At 54.5% G+C, this 20,962-nt stretch overlaps 8 protein-coding genes across 8 annotated transcripts; 5 read left to right on the top strand and 3 right to left on the bottom strand.

The window, feature by feature from the left end:
* Positions 1 to 74: 74 nt before the first annotated feature.
* J4E86_008765 (uncharacterized protein) lies at positions 75 to 1,501 on the bottom strand (the record flags this gene model as incomplete). The annotated part of the gene is made up of 3 exons (XM_051449275.1): positions 75 to 590; positions 639 to 689; positions 740 to 1,501. 3 exons carry the CDS (start codon positions 1,499 to 1,501, stop codon positions 75 to 77), a joined length of 1,329 nt encoding a protein of 442 aa, XP_051299694.1.
* A 2,249-nt stretch (positions 1,502 to 3,750) lies between these two features.
* Positions 3,751 to 4,843, top strand: J4E86_008764 (uncharacterized protein; the record flags this gene model as incomplete). Its single annotated transcript, XM_051449274.1, has 3 exons — positions 3,751 to 4,140; positions 4,203 to 4,260; positions 4,311 to 4,843. The coding sequence occupies 3 exons, from the start codon at positions 3,751 to 3,753 to the stop codon at positions 4,841 to 4,843; spliced, it is 981 nt and encodes a 326-aa protein (XP_051299693.1).
* A 640-nt stretch (positions 4,844 to 5,483) lies between these two features.
* Positions 5,484 to 6,615, top strand: J4E86_008763 (uncharacterized protein; the record flags this gene model as incomplete). Its single annotated transcript, XM_051449273.1, has 3 exons — positions 5,484 to 6,109; positions 6,160 to 6,515; positions 6,572 to 6,615. The coding sequence occupies 3 exons, from the start codon at positions 5,484 to 5,486 to the stop codon at positions 6,613 to 6,615; spliced, it is 1,026 nt and encodes a 341-aa protein (XP_051299692.1).
* A 169-nt stretch (positions 6,616 to 6,784) lies between these two features.
* Positions 6,785 to 8,426, bottom strand: J4E86_008762 (uncharacterized protein; the record flags this gene model as incomplete). The annotated part of the gene is made up of 7 exons (XM_051449272.1): positions 6,785 to 6,805; positions 7,026 to 7,249; positions 7,643 to 7,826; positions 7,881 to 8,016; positions 8,070 to 8,110; positions 8,162 to 8,333; positions 8,401 to 8,426. The coding sequence occupies 7 exons, from the start codon at positions 8,424 to 8,426 to the stop codon at positions 6,785 to 6,787; spliced, it is 804 nt and encodes a 267-aa protein (XP_051299691.1).
* A 1,384-nt stretch (positions 8,427 to 9,810) lies between these two features.
* J4E86_008761 (uncharacterized protein) lies at positions 9,811 to 12,155 on the top strand (the record flags this gene model as incomplete). Its single annotated transcript, XM_051449271.1, has 2 exons — positions 9,811 to 10,042; positions 10,090 to 12,155. The coding sequence occupies 2 exons, from the start codon at positions 9,811 to 9,813 to the stop codon at positions 12,153 to 12,155; spliced, it is 2,298 nt and encodes a 765-aa protein (XP_051299690.1).
* Positions 12,156 to 12,966: 811 nt separating this feature from the next.
* Positions 12,967 to 15,349, bottom strand: J4E86_008760 (uncharacterized protein; the record flags this gene model as incomplete). The annotated part of the gene is made up of 3 exons (XM_051449270.1): positions 12,967 to 14,510; positions 14,560 to 15,035; positions 15,087 to 15,349. The coding sequence occupies 3 exons, from the start codon at positions 15,347 to 15,349 to the stop codon at positions 12,967 to 12,969; spliced, it is 2,283 nt and encodes a 760-aa protein (XP_051299689.1).
* A 1,337-nt stretch (positions 15,350 to 16,686) lies between these two features.
* On the top strand, positions 16,687 to 17,931 carry J4E86_008759 (uncharacterized protein; the record flags this gene model as incomplete). Its single annotated transcript, XM_051449269.1, has 3 exons — positions 16,687 to 16,804; positions 16,857 to 17,053; positions 17,146 to 17,931. The coding sequence occupies 3 exons, from the start codon at positions 16,687 to 16,689 to the stop codon at positions 17,929 to 17,931; spliced, it is 1,101 nt and encodes a 366-aa protein (XP_051299688.1).
* A 412-nt stretch (positions 17,932 to 18,343) lies between these two features.
* J4E86_008758 (uncharacterized protein) lies at positions 18,344 to 20,943 on the top strand (the record flags this gene model as incomplete). The annotated part of the gene is made up of 2 exons (XM_051449268.1): positions 18,344 to 19,304; positions 19,355 to 20,943. 2 exons carry the CDS (start codon positions 18,344 to 18,346, stop codon positions 20,941 to 20,943), a joined length of 2,550 nt encoding a protein of 849 aa, XP_051299687.1.
* Between the last annotated feature and the right edge of the window lie 19 nt (positions 20,944 to 20,962).

Below are 20,962 nucleotides of genomic sequence, written 5' to 3'. Positions count from 1 at the left end.
TTTGCATGAATGTGATGCAACGCTTCACGACATCGGCCGAAAGCCTTGAGGACATGAGTCGCCACAACACCTCTTTAGACGCCATCGAACAGCTTTGCCTGCCTCTTATGTATCAATGCCGCTACCAAGAAACACATGAAGCCCAATACACCGCATGAGCCAGCAAGCACCTGTCCATACAGATAGGATCCGTTGCCAACCTCAACCAACGCACCTCCACCAGGACCTCCGATAAGGCAACCAAAACTAGACAAGGCAAACCCCATGCCCATTCTTGTTCCGATTTTCTTGTTGTCCAGGGTAAGATCGGCGAGTGTTGCAGGGAACATGGCTTGCAAGCCTGCAGCAAACAAGCCGTAAAGCGCCGCAAAGGCATACATTCCTGCTGTCGAAGTGATCGCAATCCAACAATATAGTAGAAGAGCAGTGACGAAACTGACGATCAGGCTGATGGTCAATGGCCGGCAATAGCGGCCAGCAACGTACGCGGGTAACAGACGTCCCGGAATGCCGATGCCGTTTAGCACCAAGAGGAGCGGTATCGATTCTTCCAACGTCATACCCAACGTTGTTCGAGCGAAAGCATTGATCTGGGTAAGGTCAGCTATTTGTTGAAGAAGATTGCGGTATGTACTTACATAGAAGAAAGCGAACCAAAGACCTGCGAAGCAAAAGACCGAGCCGAGAATCTGTGTACGTTAGCAAAGACGTCCCGGGTTCGTCGAATCAGACCACTTACGAAAAGATCAAAGACCGGGTCCTTGAGCTCACTCGGTTCGAGCATCTTGACCGCAACCTTTGGTGGAAGCCGCTTCTTTAGCAGCCGCTCAGCAATCAATAGCATGACCAGCGCCATGAAGCCCAACGTCCTCACCGCCCATCCAAACCCGATGCGATCAATCAACCTGTTGAGCATGATCGGAATAACTAGCCCACCAGTGCCCGACCCGCATAACGTGATACTAATTGCAAAACTCCGCTTTGTCGCATCGAAATATGTCGAGATCACGGATACCATGGGCACGAACATGCATCCATTTGCGAAACCGATGCAAAACCCCTGCGCAAGCACGAACTGCCAGTACTCCTTGCAGATACTTGTCATGAAGATGCCGACCAACCATAGTCCAATGCCTACGCGCAGAACAAGCTTGAAATGACCGGTGTCTGACGCGGCGCCAGACCAAAGAGGGATGGACAGCAGGAAGAAGACGGTGAGTGCACCGATCCATGAGATATTGGACGCGGTCGACAGTCCAATGGAGGTATAGTGCGCTTGGAACATACCAAATGATGTGATGAAGCCCCAGGTGAAGAAGGTGATGATATGCCCACCTAGCACTTGTGACCATGCTACCCATCCGCCATTGGGAGGCGGCTCGGTAGATGCGACTCTCGTGACATCAAAGGTTGAAGATACTTCTTGCTTGGTTGGCGCAATATCCTCCTCTTCGATCTGGCTGAACTCTTCAGTTGGTGGATCCGGTCCAATGGCGGCCATGTTGTTGCACGGCAAAAATGATGTTTGACCGCAAGGTCAGTCGACCCCAGGATTCTGCTTCCCCAGACCCATACTTTGCTGAGTCACATCTTGCGGGAGATCGAGTTTGGCGAATTTTACAAGCTCAGTTTTCCGAATTTATGAGGTAATAGGAGGGGATCGGTGGCGGGAATGCCCGCCGCAGCGGTCATTGCCGGCGGGCCAGGCGAGGCGAGTACGTCGGATACGGCACGCTCTGCCACTGCGCTTGAAGCAACGCTCGGAAGCCAGCCTCGCGCATTGAATGCCTAGCTACGTAGCTCAGACAACGCAGTACGCGCAATGGGTTCTGGGTTTGGCTTTTAGAATGATTGTTTGCGCATCTTACTTAGGACAAAGCCTCGTGGCAATAGGGTGATGTTCGCAGCGAAGTGGTAGACTTGGCGGAGTTACCCCACAGCCTCTCCCAGCCAATCATGTGCGCGCGCCTTCCAGCTTCCGAGGTCCGTCTGATATCAGTACAGTAAAGAAGCAGCCACGATGCCCGCTACAGCGAGTCAAGTCTTGCTAAAGAGAATATCACCGGAGAGATCGATGATGCCGGAGTGACGCAACAAGTTTACGATAATCAGAACCTTGTCGTATGGCTCTACTAGGTACTACCTAGGTGCTACTACTACTACTTAATCTTAACACTTAAGTATGCAGGCTACTCTTTTTCTACAAAGTAGAACTGCGGCTGATAGTAGATTGGGTGCGTCTTCGCGACCATTAGGGTTCACTCATAACGGCTCGAAGAAAAACGAGGACTCGCCGGTCCAAAGGTTAGTTAAAAACAGCTATCAAGAGTCGTGCTCGCGGATGTTAAAATATCTCGCTTTCTTCCTAAATCTAGTCAAGCTTTAGATGCTAGCTGAACTGGTGATATATTCCGAGTTCTTTCGGTGTGTGATTGATAGATACTAGTACGCCACTCCCTTCACTCATCGCATTGGGCTGGAACTCGCACCTGAGACAGCCTTTGGGGGACGGTACTATCAACGCGACGACGAAACACTGAAAAAGTCTCAGTGCGACCCTGCGTGGAGAGCGTTTTGGAAAGAGAAAACTAGGTCGTTCTAGAGGCAGTAAAAACGACAGATTTTGTTCAAACACGAAGGGGACGAAAAAGTCTGTGAGTCTCGACGGTACGTTGACGTGATTGGAAATAAATCCTTCGCGAGGGCCGTGGTCTTGCAAGTCGCTTCCGCTCTGTGTCTGACCAGAGCACTCTACTACCATTTCTGATGGATGCCTCAACAGTAGTCTCGAGATGCTCAAACTTAAGAAATTCCATCTCCAGGCTCGGCAACGGATGCTATCTTCCAGCGGGATCAGTTGCCCTGGATTATTCAAGGATCGCAATCCTATTGGCGCGTTGATCACTAGAAGCCGTGGGATGAGGTGCAAGATCCCTGGAAAGACCTAGCTGGGCAATATTTGAAAGTTCTACTCCTCGACTAGCATGATTGGAAGAAACCCCAATTGCCATGGGAGTGTTATTACGACGGAGAACTGTAAGGTAGGTACAGACGCGAGTCGTGAACAGCGTCTACATAGGCTCAGTCGCCATAGTCAAAAGGATTGTGCGCCGTCGTTAATCGCGAGGCGCTTTTTATTTTGATACGTCGCTATGTCACCACGGCTGCTGTGACATAAACATCTTTTAGCTGAGAAGCAACGCGTTCATCGAGACCCACCATGTGCAGAACAACGGGATGCCGATGTACGAACACATCTTGTCGTACTGCCGTGTTATCCAACTCTCAAGTACCAAGCTTTTTGTAGGGGTTGCCGAGATATCAGAATACCCGGTGGCACTGATGCTGTTCTATCCCTTTATGGCTGGGCTACCGGCAGGACTAACGCCAACAGAACACAGCTGTTGGTAGCTTCTTCTTCTTCTAGTAATCCTCTAACGAGATTGTGGCTCGAGGATGCAAGCAACCGCAACGATTGTTCGGGCACCTATGCAGGGCAAAAGGGATGGAACCACAACAGGCTCGTATAGACGTCTCCACCGTAAGCGATGCTGACGCCCAGGTGAACGATCAAATTTAACGTGTTCGTATACTGCATGTATTAAAGCTGTCCCCTCTTGCTGCAATGTGATACCCCAGGTACCCCTAAAAGGCCCATCACGTTCTTTTTGCAGCTCCAGCCCTACCTGCGGTCTCCACCTCCACACTCTCTAATCGCTATACATTACTATACAAACATAATCCTTAATCATGTCGTTCAGTATTCGCAACACCATCGCCCTGGGCGCCTTCTCCGCCCTTGCTGCTGCGCAAACCGTGCCCCCGAAGCTCGACGCAACTTGTGCCGATGTGGTCATATTCATGGCTCGTGGCAACGACGCCCCATACCATGACGGTCGCACTTTCCCCTTCGTCGAGGCCACCTGCGGCAAGTTGACTGCTCAGGGCAAGAGCTGCGACTACATTGACATCCAGTTTGATGTAACCCTTGGTGGAGACTACTGTAACCAAGTTGCTGAGGGCGCTCGCAATGGTATCTCTCAGATCACCGCCTTCAACGAGAAGTGCCCTTGCTCGCACATTGTGGTGAATGGGTACTCTGAGGGAGCTCATGTGGCCGGAGATGTGCTTGGAGGACCGGTAAGCATCATGTGAGAACCGGGCACCCGTGAGGCATGTGCTAACTACGTACTGCGATATAGGGTGGATGCACGTTCGTCTCGACCGGCCTAGACAACAACTCTGCTGCAGGCAAAGCGGGTAAGCGACTTCGACGATACTACGGCAATGTCCTTCCTAACATGTTTCAGTCGCCGCGGCTCTCCTCTGGGGAGACGTGATGCATACCGCCAACCAGCCCTACAATGTGCTTGACGGTGCCGACAAGCAGTCTAACGGGCGTAAGCCGGAGGATCTCGCTCGCCTCAATCGCTACGCACCCGTCCTTCGCTCCTACTGTGCTGCCGGCGACCCAGTCTGCGCCGGCGGAAACATTGTAGCCGACCACTTGAACTACTTTGAGCTCTACACCGACGATGCTTCTTCCTGGGTCGCCTCCAAGATCGACAGCGTCGCACCTCTGGCGTCGTGCGGTGCCACCAGCTCGTCATCCTCTGCTGCCGCCTCTTCCGCTACCAGTGCGGCCGTCACCCAGTCTTCTGCCGTCGTTCCTACCTCGTCTGCCGTGGCCACTGCGTCTGCTACACCTACTAAGGCTGAGTCTTCTGCTGCTGAGACGCCTTGCTCAACCTCTCCGGCAATGGTTTCTCCCTTCCCCGAGCCTGTCCCCTACAAGCCCGATGCCTGCGTCCTTGAAGTTCACGTAGAGTATGCCTACGTATAGTTTGAGCAAGATGGAGCCGAAGGAGCAAGTACCACCACTACAGTGCAATGCGAAAAGCTGTCAGCAGCGACAGTATTGCGACAATATATACGACGTGTTGCCACCTTCAAAGTCTTGTTCCTCTAGCTCTCCTCTTGTAAAGTGACCGTGTTGTAGCCGCATCATTCGATGTTTCCGAGGTCCGATCTGTTTGTTAAGGCCACTTCAATCTGGACGGAAGCTAGGAGTATCATTTAAGTTGCATCCCGAAATGAATTTGGAAACACTGAGCGAGTAAACGACGGGAACGTTGCGGATCGCCGGTATTAGCTCAACGTATTGAGCTACGACTTTTCCATGTTCCAAGCCTGTCGATACGCGATGGAAGATGACGCCTGTGAGCCTATGGAGAAGTAGGTGAAACGGCTTTGTACCTCCTTAAATAGATCCCTACACTGCGCTATGTGAACTGGAGTTCCTGTCCGTCTGTTGGGCCGATAGGCGGTCGTCACGCAAGTCGAACATGACCAATGCTGACGACCTTGGAGCGAATTGTGGCTGTCTTGGCATTCCCGCGGAGTTCATAGGTATGCACGTCACCTTCCCCATCTCATCGCCAAACCTCGCCCAAACCTCACCCAAACACCGCATCAACGCCGCCATGTACCGGATACGACCGCGATTCGTACCCATTCGCGCTCTACCTCGCACGTCTCAACCCTCAATCCAGCATGTCCGTAGCCTTCCACAATCCCGTGCCTACCAGCAACTCGGTCGCAGTGGCCAGCAATACAAACGGTTCAACTCTCCCTCAGGTGGCCTCTCCGGTCTCCTATTTCGCTGGGCTGCCCGCCCAACGTTTTACCGTGACGTCGGTCTGATCAGTGTGGGCACTGGCGGAGTCTACCTGTACAATCTCGAAGAAGTGCCCGTCTCTGGTCGCCGCCGCTTCAACATCATCTCGCCTGGCATCGAAGAAGCGCTGGGACGGTCATCCGTAGAGCAAGTGCGGCAAGAATACCAAGGCAGGATACTACCGGATAGCGATTCGCGGGTGAAGCAGGTGAAGAGGGTTTTGGAGCGTTTGTTGCCGTATGCCGAGGGCGAAGGGTTGAAAGACTTGCAGTGGGAGGTCACCGTCATCGAGTCTCCGGAACAGAACGCGTTTGTAGCGCCGGGGGGCAAGGTCTTTGTGTTTACGGGGATTCTGCCTCTGTGCAAGGATGAGGATGGCATTGCAGCCGTGCTGGGACATGAGATTGCGCACGTGGTTGCGCATCACACTGCGTTGGTACTCTTATCTCGGACCGATGAAGCATGCACTGACCAAAGAACAGTGAACGTATGTCTCAAGCGCCTCTGATCCTCCTCGGTGTTCTCGCCCTATCTCTCTTCGATGTCTCCTTTTACTCGGGCAAAATGCTCCTCGACCTCTTCCTCTCCATGCCCGCCTCCCGCAAGCACGAAGCTGAAGCCGATTACATTGGTCTCTTAATGATGGCGCAGGGCTGCTACCGACCAGAAGCTGCAATGCAGTTCTGGACGCGCATGGAGAAGGCTGGTGGGGCGGGGCCGCCGCAGATACTGAGCACGCACCCGAGTCACCACAACAGGGAAGAGAAGATTAGGGAGTGGCTGCCCAAAGCGATGGAGAAAGCTGAGGCGAGCGAATGCGCTGTCACGAGTGGGTACGGTAAGTGAACGCACGCATACGGTATGATGATGAGGATCGTGACTGACGCGACCCAGCTACTCAATTCAGCTCCGCGTTCGATAGCTTCGGACGCTGGTGAAGCGTCCGAAGCCCTTTGACGGTAGAAGACTTGTACTAACACCCTGTATACCACCTGATGACTACACTAACATGATGCACCACGAGACCAAAGAAATGAAGGTCCCATCCCTGAACCATCCCAGATAGTCTTGGATGTGAGTAGATATGAGATGAATTGATGATTTACTCTAACATGAGATGAGAACTGCCTATAAAGGCAAGTATGATTGCTACAAACAGTTGCAAGCAAGCATCGGTACGTACATAAGGTACATGCCAGCTAACCAACAGATAGTGCGCTATGGGCCACAGGGCAAACATTGTAACGTAATGTCATAATTTCTTATACTCTATTAGCCTCGGCACCCCGGTTCGAGACAGAACATGAACATCCGCCGTCCTTGCGACCCCTATACTCGGTCTACCTACCGATTCTCTCTCTTCGACCTCCGACGCGGTATCATCGAAGTAACTATTCCCCATATCCATAGCCTTTCCCATTTCAATCTCCGTAACGGTCAATCTCCTCTCCACATCGAAATCGAATGCGCCATTCTTCTCTTCGGGTAATGCAAAGTCCCATGGCGATTTCTCGATATCGTCTTCGTCGTCCATGCTGACTAGGTTCTTTTCCCCCCAACTCCCGCGGTATCCTGGTAGAGTGGGTACCTCGGAAGGTGTGGTGGCTCGAGCGGGACAGTGGAAAACATGTTTGAGTAAAGGGGACAGTGAGGGAAGAGAGGCGGCCAGAATGCCGATGTCAACCTCGATTTGGGACCATACTGGAACCCAAGACCAGCCCCTGCGGTTCATTTGTCAGAAAATGCTACTAGTAAAGAGAACGGGCTAGGCGAAGGCGTACCAGCTGAAATCGACTTCTTGCCATGTACTTCCTGGTCTGATGGGACTGTCCGACATGACAATCTCGCAAAGGCGCATGGTGCTGGCTATGACCGGGATGACGCCGATAGAGAGAATGACTGCTAGAGCCGCTGAAGGGACGGTCAACAATGAGCGTTCATAGAGACATAAAGACGTCGACTTACTCCTTTGTCTCTTGTTGAATTTGATCACCCATATCAAAGGCAACGGGAAGATCAACAAGACAATATCAGTGACGACATTGATGGCACCCGAAATGACCATGAACATGGCAGCATTAATGCATCCATCGGGTTGGGCTTCGATATCCCAGACACGTGATACTGGTGTGCAGATGAACAATTGAGCCTTCGGACGTTGTCAGTTGTGCATCTCGTACAGATAGACGGGCATGAAACTCACAAGGAAGACGGAGAAACTAAAGGCAGTCATAAAGCCGGCCGCTGTCCATACAGCAGGTGACTGCACGATCCATGGCAGGCCCTGTTTTCCATAGCCGATTCGGTAGTACAGAGATAAGATGCTCATCTTGACCGCCCTGCAATAAAGTTAATCTTGAAAGCTGATGTCGAGAGCGATGTTGCAGCATACCAATTTGCGACAAAGTAGATGAGCATATTGATCCATTGGTACTAGTCCACTGTCAGTACTAAGTCGAGTGTCACAAGGTGTGTTGAACATACCATGAGCATCTCGTCGAATTGCTCCACGTGAAGCTCTGATGCATGTCGTCCCTGGCCATGCTCGATTTGTAATATGATGGTGACTGTCTGTGCAGCTCCGAGGGTAACGGCGATGGCGATGAAGAGATCGTCTAAGCCGAATTTCTTGACAACGTATCCGCGCGTGAAGCATCTACACTTTGTTAGCAATACGACATTTGCTCGTGGCGAAGATGGGTGCTTGCCGAAGAGCCACAAACGCCACAGCGACGGTATACATGGCCATACTGACTCGGCCTATGACAGGCCCTTGGTCACGCCCGTTCGCGACGTATACGATGTGCCCCATTGCGAGTTCGGTACCTGGTTGAGCTATACGATGTCCGAAGGTTTGACATGGGGCTACGAGAGTTGATGCTACGACGGCGCAAGGTTTCCAAACGCCCGACTGGAGAAGAGGAAGCGAAAAGCAAAGTGAAGGATGATGGCCAAACTAGAGGCTGGCAGACGGGACCTACACACATCTAATACATCGTGGACGAGTTACGACACCCAAAGTGCGACAGGGCGATGGGCACGTTGCAAGACTCGGCACGGCATTATTGAGGCGGCGCTGGTTGAAACTAAGATTGCCTTCCAGAAGCACATCAAACGGTGCACAAAGAGCCACGCGGCCTGTGCATGCCTCTTGTCGGCATCGGCACTGTGGGTTGTCGCGTGGTCATGGTGCGGCAAGCCCTGTCGCAGCGCGCATCTCGAAACCTTGTTTGGAGCCACGATCCCGGCACAATGGTATCGGAGGTTTGTGGGAGAACATGGCCTCGGGTTGCGTGGGCGGGAGGCTGAACGAATGGTTCGAGTGTTTCTGAGGTACACGGTGATTGGCCGCGCGCGTGCACCAGGCCGACGGGCTATCCCGGTGTGGCTGGTGACGATGGCATAGACGTGTTCTTGGACGTCTCAGGGGGGTTTTCACAAGGGCCTAGTCACTGCTTGCGCTGCTCGGGTGTTGGGCAGACCGACGATCAGATGGCGGGCGATGAAGAAACTCGGAGCATGAGGTCGAGGATCGCCGCGGAGGCAGCCTGGTTTCGGTTACGGGCGGGCTAGCGCTGATGCGTGTTGGACGTTGCATTCACGTCACTCTGCCAGCACCGCACGCCCGCGCGAAAAGCATCGAGGCTCCAACAGGCGGGCGTGCGGAGAGCAGAGGCATCCGCCGCAGCCACGACGCCTGCGCGTGTTGCCCAACGGAACAGGGAAGCCGCAACCCACCAGGCGAGCCGCTCCTGCCCTGAGGCGGCCTCAACGCTTGCCCGCCTGCCTCGACACTTGCCTGCCTGCCTGCCTGCCTGCCTGCCTCGGGTCGCTGGCACGACATTTGGCGTCACTGCGCTGTAAGCTGGCATGCTCCCCTCCTCTGTACCACACCTGTTCCTCTCCCGCCCCGTTGCATGTCCGCCTACACCTCTCACCAGTCTCCCCGGCCTCTGTGGCCTGCTAGCATACCGCCATCCTCAACCACTGACCATATTCCTCTGCCCGTAGACGCTCCCCTCGCCCACGACCCGCCGCGGCTTGCCAGGCACGCGAGCCATCCTGCATACCCCACCCTGCTCCCTCCACCCTCTCCACCCCCGCCGTTGCCCAACCCGACCCTCGACGGCACCATGGCCGCCCGCGCGACCATCACCTTCTCGCAGCCGGGCGTGCAGCCGCCCGTCTATGTCACCACCTCCCTGAACGACTGGACGCTGGTGCAGATGCAGCCCCTGCACGACAAGACGGCGTCGGGCGACCTCATCTTCAGCAGAGAGTTCACTGGCGTCGCTGAAGGCAGCCACCAGTACAAGATCCGCGTCGGCGAGGACCATTGGGTGCTGGACGAGTCGAAAGAAACCGGTATGTCCTTCTACGTCCTCGTCGACTGTCCCGCTGACTCTCCGCAGCTGCCGTCGACCAGGGCATTCGCAACAACCTTGTCCACGTCAGGCCTGCCAGCGAGAGCACCTCCCTGCGCCCAGCGTCCGAAGCTACCACCAACACAGCCGCCCTAGAGACTTCCCCCGGGAATTCCTCAAAGATGCCCGAGGACCGCAAAGACAGTACAATAAACCAGGAGCAGCTAGCTTACGATCAAACCCACTACGCCCATCTGCCTGAACATGTTGCTAAACGCGCTGCCGACTCAGAACCTGGCCTTGGGGGAACCAAGGTAGACTCCCCGGTCGAGACAGCAGCTCCGAAAACACCCGAGATTCCTCTTCTGGTAGTCGACAAGACTGACCGTCGGCCTGCATATGGAGATGACTTTGGCGCCGGCGCTACGACCGCCCAAAAGGCTGCGCATGACATGAGAGCCGCGGATTCCTTGCCAGACCAGCTCAATATCGTGCCCGAGTCCCATACGGAGCCAGAGTCTGATGATGGCGAAGCTGCTCCATTGTTTCGCCATGAGTCTTTCCAAGCGGATCATGATCCTCAAATCGCTCCCGCTATAATCATCGACGATGAGTCTGCGCCATCATCGACAGACCAGACTAGTTCCGGAGAGGCCATAGATACACCTTCGGAGCCTGACGACAGTGACGAGTTGCATCTAGCGCCCTTACTTAGCCACGAGACGGGCTTCGAGAATGGCGGAGCGGGGCTGAGCGACGGTCCGCATTTTTCCCATGGAACTGACAACGACGATGACGATGACGATGATTTCGGTGGAGCTCCTCTCCTTCCTCACGAGACTGGCTTCCATGATGAGGGCAGAATTCCAACCGAATCTGAAAATGACGAGGACGAGCTCGACAGGTATCCGTTGCTATCACACGAAAGTGGCTTCTCGGATTATAGGGGAAGCGAGATCGTTACTAAGAGTGATAACTCGGGAATCTCGGAGCCATGTCACTACGGAGCCTACGAGGACGACGAGGATGACTACGCTGAGAATGAAGAGGGCGATGCACCTCTCCTCCCCCATGAACGCGAAGCATCTGCTGTCAGTAGCACTGGGTCTGTCTTTTCAGAGGACGATACCCCCTTTTCTCTGGACAAGCAACCGACTTTTGGTTACGAGACGGACAACGCGAGAGAACTGTTCGGCGGAGCTGGCCGACACGACTTCTTTAGAGGGCGAACAGGAAGCAATCTTCCCCACAGGCTACCACAGTCAGATGCGGAAGATCATGACCTGAACGATCCGTCGTTGGAACGATTTCCCACTAGCCGTCAATCAATCTTGGAACGTGTAGCGACAATTGGCATGCATCTTCCCGAAGATGAAACCATGCACGAGCGGCCACATTCTCCCCAGCCATCTGTTCTATCTCAAGCGTGCTCCTCTGTCGATCTTGTACCTGTCAAATCGTACACCTCGCTAGCTTCTGTACCTGAAGACGAATTCAGCGACGAAGAGGAGGACCACCATGATCTAGACAGTATGCCATCGCCCGTGTACATCAGTCACAATACTACCCGCATGTCCAGTCCGCCCGCCAGATTCGTGCGTGACCCATACGCAACCCCACTGCCTGATGAGAGCAAGCAACTTGGGTACGCTGTCGACACCAAACACGACGAGTCGAGTAATCATACCCACGAGTCCAGCGAAGCGGAAAGTGTGGATAAGCATGATGGTGCAAAAGACGTCTCTCGGGCTTCCAATGCTCTGCGAGATGCCATCACCACATCTGTCAACACCGAGAAACCTGCCATGGATCAAGTTACGTCTGAGCCCAAGGCTACCGCCTCAGGTGCGCACCCTGTAGCTGGTCCGGATTCTGACCTCCGGCAGCGCAGAGTACTAGTTGAAGACTCTTCAGAGACATCAGAAGATGCGACAAGCGCAGTGGTAGATGGTGTCAGTATCAAAGACAAGATTGTCGAGGCAGCGAAGCCTGCACTTGCACAGCGACCGAATCATCACAACGAGAACTTTCTTCAGCATTTCTTCCGAGTCATGTTTGGGCCCGTCGGTCACCTCATGACTGCTTGTTTTGGCGATCGGAAGCGAGCTAGGTGAGCGAACACCGTTTCCTTTTCTCCCTGAATCCTTGAGTATGTGGCTTGTGGCGCTCTTGCCTCGCACGAATTCCGTCACACAATGACAGTATTGAGAGACGCCATTGCTAACACAAAAGCTTCAGTGCTTCCGCTCTTGTTCTTGGTACTGGTGCAGCGACTTACTATTACGCTGCGAAAGCATCAAGATGAGCTTGTGCCTAGTGCACGATGATCAAGCTTGCGACACCTGGGATTCACATTACGACGAACGCGGAAGGAGCATAGCGATGCGGTATTGGGTTGCCGTGAATTGGACTCCCTTACACCTGCGTTGAGCATAACGAGATTAATGACCTGGGTTAGAGCATGCGCTTGGGCGCGCTGGCGTTTTATGTAGCATTCTCTCTCCTCTTTCCACCTCGACAACCTCATCTTGCGTCGACAAATAAATCAATGTGTTTGTTTGCTGTACGTGTTTGTTCCGATGGGTATCTTGTGTTTGACAGTGACACCACAACCCAGAACCAATATCAAGGCGGCAAAGTCACGTCCAATTAGCACGTAAATCCATTCTTGATGTAAATGTGCATTGCATCATAGTCTTATTCCTTCTATGTGTTGCAACACAGCGGTACTACCTAGGTATCTCATATCTCATGGCAAAGGTTTCTTCATGTAAAACAAGGACAAGACTCAAGTCTAGTGAAGAAAACGTCAGCGAGTGTAACACAACCCAACCACCATGCTACCCACTCAGGAAAAGTAGAAGGTAGGTTACACGCGCGGAAACAGGGGAACGAAAACGCGACCGTGACTGTATGTGATTCTTCTCACAGACGCGGCCTGTTTGCTCCACTCGATTGTGCACTCACCGACTTGTTCTTGACATCGTATCGGTCGTTGTTCATAATCTTCTCCCATCCGGCAACAAACTCCTTGACAAACTTGTCCGCGTTGTCGGGTGAGGCGTATGTCTCGGCGACGGCGCGAAGCTCGGGATGCGCACCGAAGACAAGGTCGTGGCGAGTGGCGGTCCACTTCTTCTGGCCGGACTTGCGGTCAACGCCCTCATATAGCTCCTTGCTTGCATCAGTTGCCTTCCACTCGGTGTTGTTGTCGAGGAGGTTGACGAAGAAGTCGTTGGTGAGTTGGCCAGGACGCTTGGTGAAGACGCCGTGGGATGAGCCGTCCCAGTTGGCGTTCAGCGCGCGCATACCACCGGTGAGGACAACCATCTCAGGGGCAGTAAGGCGGAGAAGATGAGCCTTGTCGACGTCGAGTTGTTCGGTGCGGACACGCTCGGTACCCTTGCCAAAGTTACGGAAACCGTCAGTGACGGGCTCAAGGTGCTCGAAAGACTGAACGTCAGTCTGCTCCTGCGAAGCGTCGGTGCGGCCGGGGGTAAAGGGAACGGATACACCGGCAGCCTTCTCGACGGCAGCGGTACCAGCCAAGACGATCAAGTCAGCCAGAGAAACCTTCTTGCTGCCACCGTTGAACTTGGATTGGATGCCTTCAAGGGCCTTGAGAACCTCGGCAAGCTCCTTGGGGTTGTTGACCTCCCAATCCTTCTGGGGAGCAAGGCGGATACGGGCACCGTTGGCACCTCCACGCTTGTCGCTGCCACGGAAAGAAGCTGCTGAAGCCCAAGCAGTGCGGATGAGCTTAGCAGGCTCAATGCCAGCGTCAAGGATTTGCTTCTTCAGCGTTGAGATTTCGGACTCGCCGATGATCTCGCCCTCTGGCTGGGGAACGGGGTCCTCCCAGATGAGCACCTCTTTAGGAATCTCCGGGCCCAACCACCTGGAGCGGGGACCCATGTCACGGTGGAGGAGCTTGAACCAGGCGCGAACAAAGGCGTCGTGTAGCTCCTCGGGATGGTCCAGCCAGCGACGCGTGATCTTCTCGTAGGCAGGGTCCATGCGCATGGACAAATCGGTAGTCAACATCCTTGGCTTGTGCTTCTTGCCTTGGTCGTAGGCGTCGGGAATGATCTTGTCTTCGGTCTTGGCGACCCACTGGTTCGCGCCAGCAGGGCTCTTCTCCAGCTCCCACTCGTACTTGTAGAGGTACTCGAGGTACTTGTTGCTCCACTTGGTGGGTGTGCCGGTCCAGGTAACCTCCAGACCACTCGTGATGGTGTCGGGACCGTTACCGCGGCCGTGCTTGTTCATCCACCCAAATCCTTGTGTAGAAAGATCCTCGGAGTTCGGGTCTGGGCCGGTGTTCTCGGTGGGAGCAGCACCGTGTGTCTTTCCGAAGGAGTGGCCTCCGATGATGAGGGCGGCGGTCTCCTCGTCGTTCATGGCCATGCGGCCGAAAGTCGTGCGGATGTCGTGAGCGGCGGCAACGGGGTCGGGAACACCCTCGGGACCTGAGCGCGTTAGGTTGGTAGGAGCAGAATGCCGGCTGGGTGTGCTTACCTTCTGGGTTCACGTAGATGAGACCCATGTGTGCGGCGGCCAAAGGCTTCTCGAGATCCCTCGATGTGTGGGTCTCGTCCTTGTCGACCTTGTGCTGGTCGCCGTCCATGATGCCCTGGCCCTTGACACCCTTGGCACCATCAGCGTAGCGGACGTCGCTGCCGAGCCACTCGGTCTCGCCACCCCAGTAGACGGACTCGTCGGACTGGAACGTGTCGGCGCGGCCACCGGCGAAACCAAAGGTTGGGCAGCCCATGGACTCGAGCGCGACGTTGCCAGTCAGCAGCATCAAGTCGGCCCAGGAGATCCTGTTGCCGTACTTCTGCTTGATGGGCCAGAGCAGGCGGCGGGCCTTGTCGAGGGAGACGTTGTCGGGCCATGCGTTGAGGGGAGCAAAGCGCTGCTGTCCCTCACCGCCGCCACCACGGCCGTCGGTGACGCGGTAGGTACCAGCCGAGTGCCATGCCATACGGATGCTACGGGCATGTTAGAGGAAGTAGCTAGGGCCAATTGGGGGGTGCACGTACAAAAGACCGCCATAGTGGCCAAAGTCGGCGGGCCACCAGTCCTGCGAGTCGGTCATGAGGGCATTGAGGTCCTTCTTGAGCGCATCGTAGTCGAGCTTCTTGAACTCGTCGGCGTAGTTGAAGTCGGCGCCGAGAGGGTTCTGTCTGGGGTCGTGCTGGCGGAGGATGTTGGTCCTGAGCTCGTTGGGCCACCAGTCTGCGTTCCGGGTGCCGGCGCCAGCGACGTTGGGCGTCTTCTTGACGGGACACTCGCTTTGGGACATGATGGAGTGTGGTGTCGGGTGTGGTGGAAGAGACTGTTTGAGGGAAACAAACTGCGCTCGCCGCTGCTGGGTTGCTCTGGGTGTATAAGTAGCGGGGCATTCATAAGCACGACCAATCTGGCCAGCACCTTCCTGGCTTGCCCCCCGCATCTGTTAGCTCCATCCTGCCTAGCATCACGAGAAGCTCCGCCCCACTATCGTGACTTCACCCAAGCACGCAGCCGCACTTCTCGGTGCTGCTCGTCGCACCACGTCTCATTGGTGCTCCTCGGCGCGCTCCATCAGACGCTCTCGTCAAAGGCCAGCATCTCTGTCGCCGCCACGCGCAATGGCATGACGACCTCGATCGGCATGTGGGCCCTCTAGACCCCGCTTTCGGAACCGCTACCATGACGGTAATACTCGCCTTGTCATTCGTGGACGCGAAGTCACGACGAGAAGAAGCTATGGCGGAAATCGGCGGCTTGGTGCGCTGGACGAGGCCAGACACCGACCTTGAGTAAGCCGTCGAGCAGCAACCGCATCACCGACGAGGCCATCTGATGCCACGCCATACTAGATCGCGTAATGCATGGAATCTGCTAGACGCGCCAACTCGTCTGATCGACCGGGTATGCTATCATCCATGGGCCTGACAGCAAATAGAACTATGTGGAATTCTAATCTGCTAACGACCTTCGATCCCGAAACATCGTCTAGCAGCACATGGTTTGATGCGTCCATCTCTTGCCACTTGAGAACGTCGGATTTGCAACTCCTCGTATCATTGGCGTGGAAAAGGCTGCATCGTGACAATACATATTGACTTGCGTGTCAAACAACTCAGTTGTTGCAAGCTTGCCCGAAGTCGAGTCTGAAGTCGATGTACATGCGTCTCACGCCACCTTAACTTGCCTGACAACCCCACGTACATCACCCCGCACCACACGCGCCTCATGTATGGGGAAGGCCAAGCGCCTACACGTACACGGCTCCGACAACCGCCCACTTCGCTCCTTCAACGCGGAAACCCCCGCCTTCCCTCATGTGAGAGACGATTCGAGCCTACTGAGTCGCGTTGATGATGATCCATATTTTACTGGGCATAGGTTCAAGACCGAGGTTGTCTAGCTAGCATTCCATTGGCTTGTGCGGAATCGCAAGGTGAATCGCTACTCCGTCATTGGAGAAGCTTGCGGCGCGGACAGTCTGTGCGATTTCATGAAATGAGGGGTAGGATGATGTTGAGGGGTTCATGTATAGACCATTCTCTAGTCGTTGGGCTGTCACCGTTTTGATCTGTTCACCTTCATACTAATCGACTTTGTACCAACCTCCTCAACTACCAATCTCTCAACATGACAGAAGAAAAAATCCAAACCTTTGACATACCGAAAACATGCAAAGCTGGCGTCGTGGTCAACGAGGGTCCAGATTTCCACGTTGAGGTGCAGGATGTTCCAGTCCCAGAATGTGGTATGTGTCGAGCACTGTTCAGAGAATCGACGGGTGTTGACAACGCTCCCAGGGCCGACGGACGTACTCATCAAGCTCAATGCGACCGGTATCTGCCACAGCGATCTTCACTTCATGCTCAACGACTGGGCTCTCCCCAAGATGTCAGATTTAGGAGTCCGATGCGCGGGCCACGAAGGCAGCGGTGTCATCGTCAAAGTCGGAGACCAGGTCAAGAACTTGAAGCCGGGAATGCGAGCTGGATATAAGGTGAGCAGGCCGAACATCATGCCCCCATGCATCGAGGAGGAAGTGATGCGAAGGGAGAGCCTTTCCAGAAGAACATACGCTGACGTTTCCAGCCAATCCAAGACACTTGCGGCACATGCGAGCTTTGTCGCAACGGCAACGAATGCTACTGTGCAAAGGCAGTCTTGACTGGACTGATGATCGACGGCTCATACAAGCAGTACATCGTTTCGCCCGAACGTTACACAACCCTCGTCCCAGATGGTGTAAACGACTACATAGCTGGACCTATCATGTGCTCTGCTTCGACAATCTACACATCAATCAAGGAGTCACAGCTGCGGCCCGGAGACTGGGCCGTGTTCCCTGGTGCAGGCGGTGGCGTCGGTCTACAAGGCGTGCAGCTCGCGAAAGCTATGGGTCTGCGCGCCATAGCCATTGATACTGGCGATGATAAGCAAAAGCTCTGTATGGAAACTGGAGGCGCAGAGCACTTTATCGATTTCAAGAAGACCGACAACGTAGGCGAGGAAGTGGTCAGGTTGTGTGACGGCATCGGTGCCCATGGCGTCTTCGTCACCGCCGTGCAGACCTACCCGTCCTCGATATCCTATCTGGGCAACCGTGTAGGCGGAAAGGTCATGTGCATTGGGTTGCCGCCGGCTGGTACTCAGCACATCGACGTGGACCCGAACCAGATGTGCTTCAGGAAACAGAGTGTACAGGGTACGCTCGTGAGCAGCATGGCGGACGTCGACAAGACGCTCGATTTTGCGAAGCGAGGACTGTTGAAGCCCATCTACACTGTGTATCCGCTGAGCAAGTTCAACGAAGCGGTGCGGAAGCTGAAGCGGGGAGAGATTGCTGGCCGGGCAGTTGTCGATTTCAACCAGGAGTAGAGGGAATGCAAAGCTCACCTGTAATGAAATGATACACGTAAAGTTGTTGCATTTCTACGACGACATGATGTGGAGAACGTGGCCGGGTGGTGATGCCTGGGCTCGTTTGGCATGTGATTGAATGGCCTTGGCATGTGTGCGATCAAGCGCCAGCCACGCCTCACCAAATACCGCAATGGGACGACATCCCTCCACTGCACGTAATGGTTGCTTGAGCAATGCGCCCCAGCCTACACAAGAGCATATGTCGAGGGCATGTCCAGCTCGTCGTCAAATCCGTCGTCCCATGGACAGGCTGAAGCATCGTCGAGGCGCACATTCAACGGGAAGCAGCCGGTCGTGGAGGACGACGACAGCGATGAAGAGGCGCTGCTGGCGGACGATCCACTAGAACGCGACCTACCTGAGCAGTATGCGCACACAGCGCCCTTGGTATACCTCCATACTAACGCGCATCTCCAGGCTGTCTTTCAAGCGCAGGCCCAAGCCGCCTGCATCCTCCTTCGGCTTCTCGCGATACCTCGCCTCACCTCTCGGATCAGCTAGCAACCGCGCTTCGCCCCAGCCACGATCGCACCGCCCGAACGGCTCCACCGAGCTTATACTCAACTATCTCGACACGCCTGGCAACGCAGGCGAACACCTCCAAGACACCAAAGATGCAAACGGCCTGGACTGGTATGTCGAAGGGCCCGGGCGACGAGTCGGCTACGACGACCTTACCGCAATCGACTGGATCTTCGAATACGCCAAAGAACGACAGAGGCTACGCTATCTCTACACCGGCGCCAGCGGCGTACTTGGCCACCTCAAGCAGTTGGCAGACGCAAGCCAGGTCTGGATCATCCTGGTCGCTGCTGGTATACTGAGCGGCGGCATCGCAGCCTTCATCGATGTGGCTAGTGACTGGCTTGCGGACCTCAAGACGGGATACTGCCACAATGTTGATGGAGACGGTCGCTTCTACCTGAACAAGAGCTTCTGCTGTTGGGGGATCGAGGAAGAGCAGGCCTGTCATGACTGGAACTCCTGGGGCGCTGCCATGGGTATTGGGAGTGTGGGAGGGCGCTATGTTGTCGAGTACGTCTTCTTCGTGCTCTTCTCTGTGCTCTTTGCAGCATGCGCCAGTCTTCTGGTGCGCGAGTTCTCGCCATACGCGAAGCATAGTGGCATACCCGAGATCAAGACGGTCCTGGGCGGCTTCGTTATCCGACACTTTCTGGGCGGATGGACACTGGTCACAAAAACGGTTGGCTTGTGCCTCGCAGTCGCGTCAGGCTTGTGGCTAGGCAAGGAGGGTCCGCTGGTACACGTCGCATGCTGCTCTGCGAACCTTTTCATGAAACTCTTTGGTAATGTGAACGGCAATGAAGGTCAGCGTGGTTCCCCATTCTCTGGTCTCCAAGTACTGACAGGAGAATAGCACGGAAACGAGAAGTGTTCTCCGCAGCGGCTGCAGCGGGTATCTCGGTCGCTTTCGGTGCGCCCATTGGGGGCGTGTTATTCAGTCTTGAGCAACTCTCATATTACTTCCCGGATAAAACTATGTGGAGCAGCTTTGTCTGCGCCATGGTCGCTGCTGTCACCCTGCAGGCTTGCAATCCATTCCACACCGGAAAACTCGTGTTGTACCAAGTCACGTATCATAGTGGATGGCATGACTTCGAGTTGGTCCCTTTCGCATTCCTTGGAATCTTGGGCGGGCTCTTTGGGGGCTTCTTCATCAAGCTCAACATGGGCGTTGCTGAGTGGCGCAAGAACCGACAGTATCTCAAAGGTCCCGTGACAGAGGTTGTCATCGTATCTTTCGTCACAGCACTCATCAACTTCCCCATCAAATTCATGCGCGCTCAAGCGTCCGAACTCGTACACATCTTATTTGCCGAATGCGCCGACCTCGCCGAGGATACGCTGGGCCTATGTAAATCTGGCAAAGCAAACACAGGAGTCATTGCACTCTTACTCATCTCCTCAGGACTGGGCATAATACTTTCGGGCTTCACTTTCGGCCTGCAGATACCTGCTGGAATTATCCTCCCTTCTATGGCCATCGGAGGACTCTTTGGCCGTGCTGTGGGACTTTCTGTCGAAGTTGTTCAGGCGGCCTGGCCAACGCTTTTCGTTTTCAAATCGTGCGAACCAGACGTACCCTGTGTAACCCCAGGCACGTACGCTATCGTCGGTGCCGCATCCGCACTTGCCGGAACGACACGTATGACAGTTTCAATTGTAGTCATCATGTTCGAACTTACCGGAGCGCTCACCTATGTCCTGCCTATCATGATTGCGGTCATGATAAGTAAATGGATTGGCGACGCAATCTCCCCACGTGGTATCTATGAGTCCTGGATACACTTCAAAGGCTATCCTTTTCTTGACAACCGCGAAGACAACGGTTCCAGCATCCCAGATGTTGGCGCAGGTTATGTAATGACGCGCATCGAAGACTTGACTGCGATTACTGCGACTGGCCATACTATCGGATCGCTGCGCCAGCTTCTATCTCAACACAGATTTCGTGGCTTTCCTATCATAGACAATAGCCGCGATGCACTTCTCCTCGGTTACATCTCCAGGACCGAATTGCAGTACGCACTCCAACTTGCCTTGACGCCTCCCCGTACCTTGGCCGCCGAAACAGAAGCGTACTTTTCTCACCAACCGCTCTCTGATCCTGCAACATCACTGGACCTTCGGCCTTGGATGGATCAAACACCCATCACACTCAACGCTAGAGCCAGCTTTCAGCTTACAGTGTCCATGTTCCAAAAGCTTGGGCTACGCTATGTTTTGTTTACGGACCGAGGTATGCTGAAAGGCTTGCTTACCAAAAAAGACGTGTGGTACGTAATGAACGGTGTTGACGAAGAGCGCGAAGAAGGTGGTGCAGGGGTGGGGGGGAGAGGAGGTCTTAGGCAGGAGAGTGATGACGACGAAGAGAGCGAAGAAAGAGGGTTACTCGGTACGCCAGAAGAGGAACACGACGACTTCATTGGCGCGCACGATAGATAGCTGAGTGTAGAAGCTGTAG

The sequence above is a fragment of the Alternaria arbusti genome (genome assembly GCF_024043155.1).
Source record: "Alternaria arbusti strain BMP 1465 chromosome Unknown scaffold_14, whole genome shotgun sequence".
Taxonomy (NCBI): Eukaryota; Fungi; Ascomycota; class Dothideomycetes; order Pleosporales; family Pleosporaceae; genus Alternaria; species Alternaria arbusti.
Note: the sequence above shows the minus strand (reverse complement) of the source record. Positions and strands in the feature narration are given on the sequence as shown.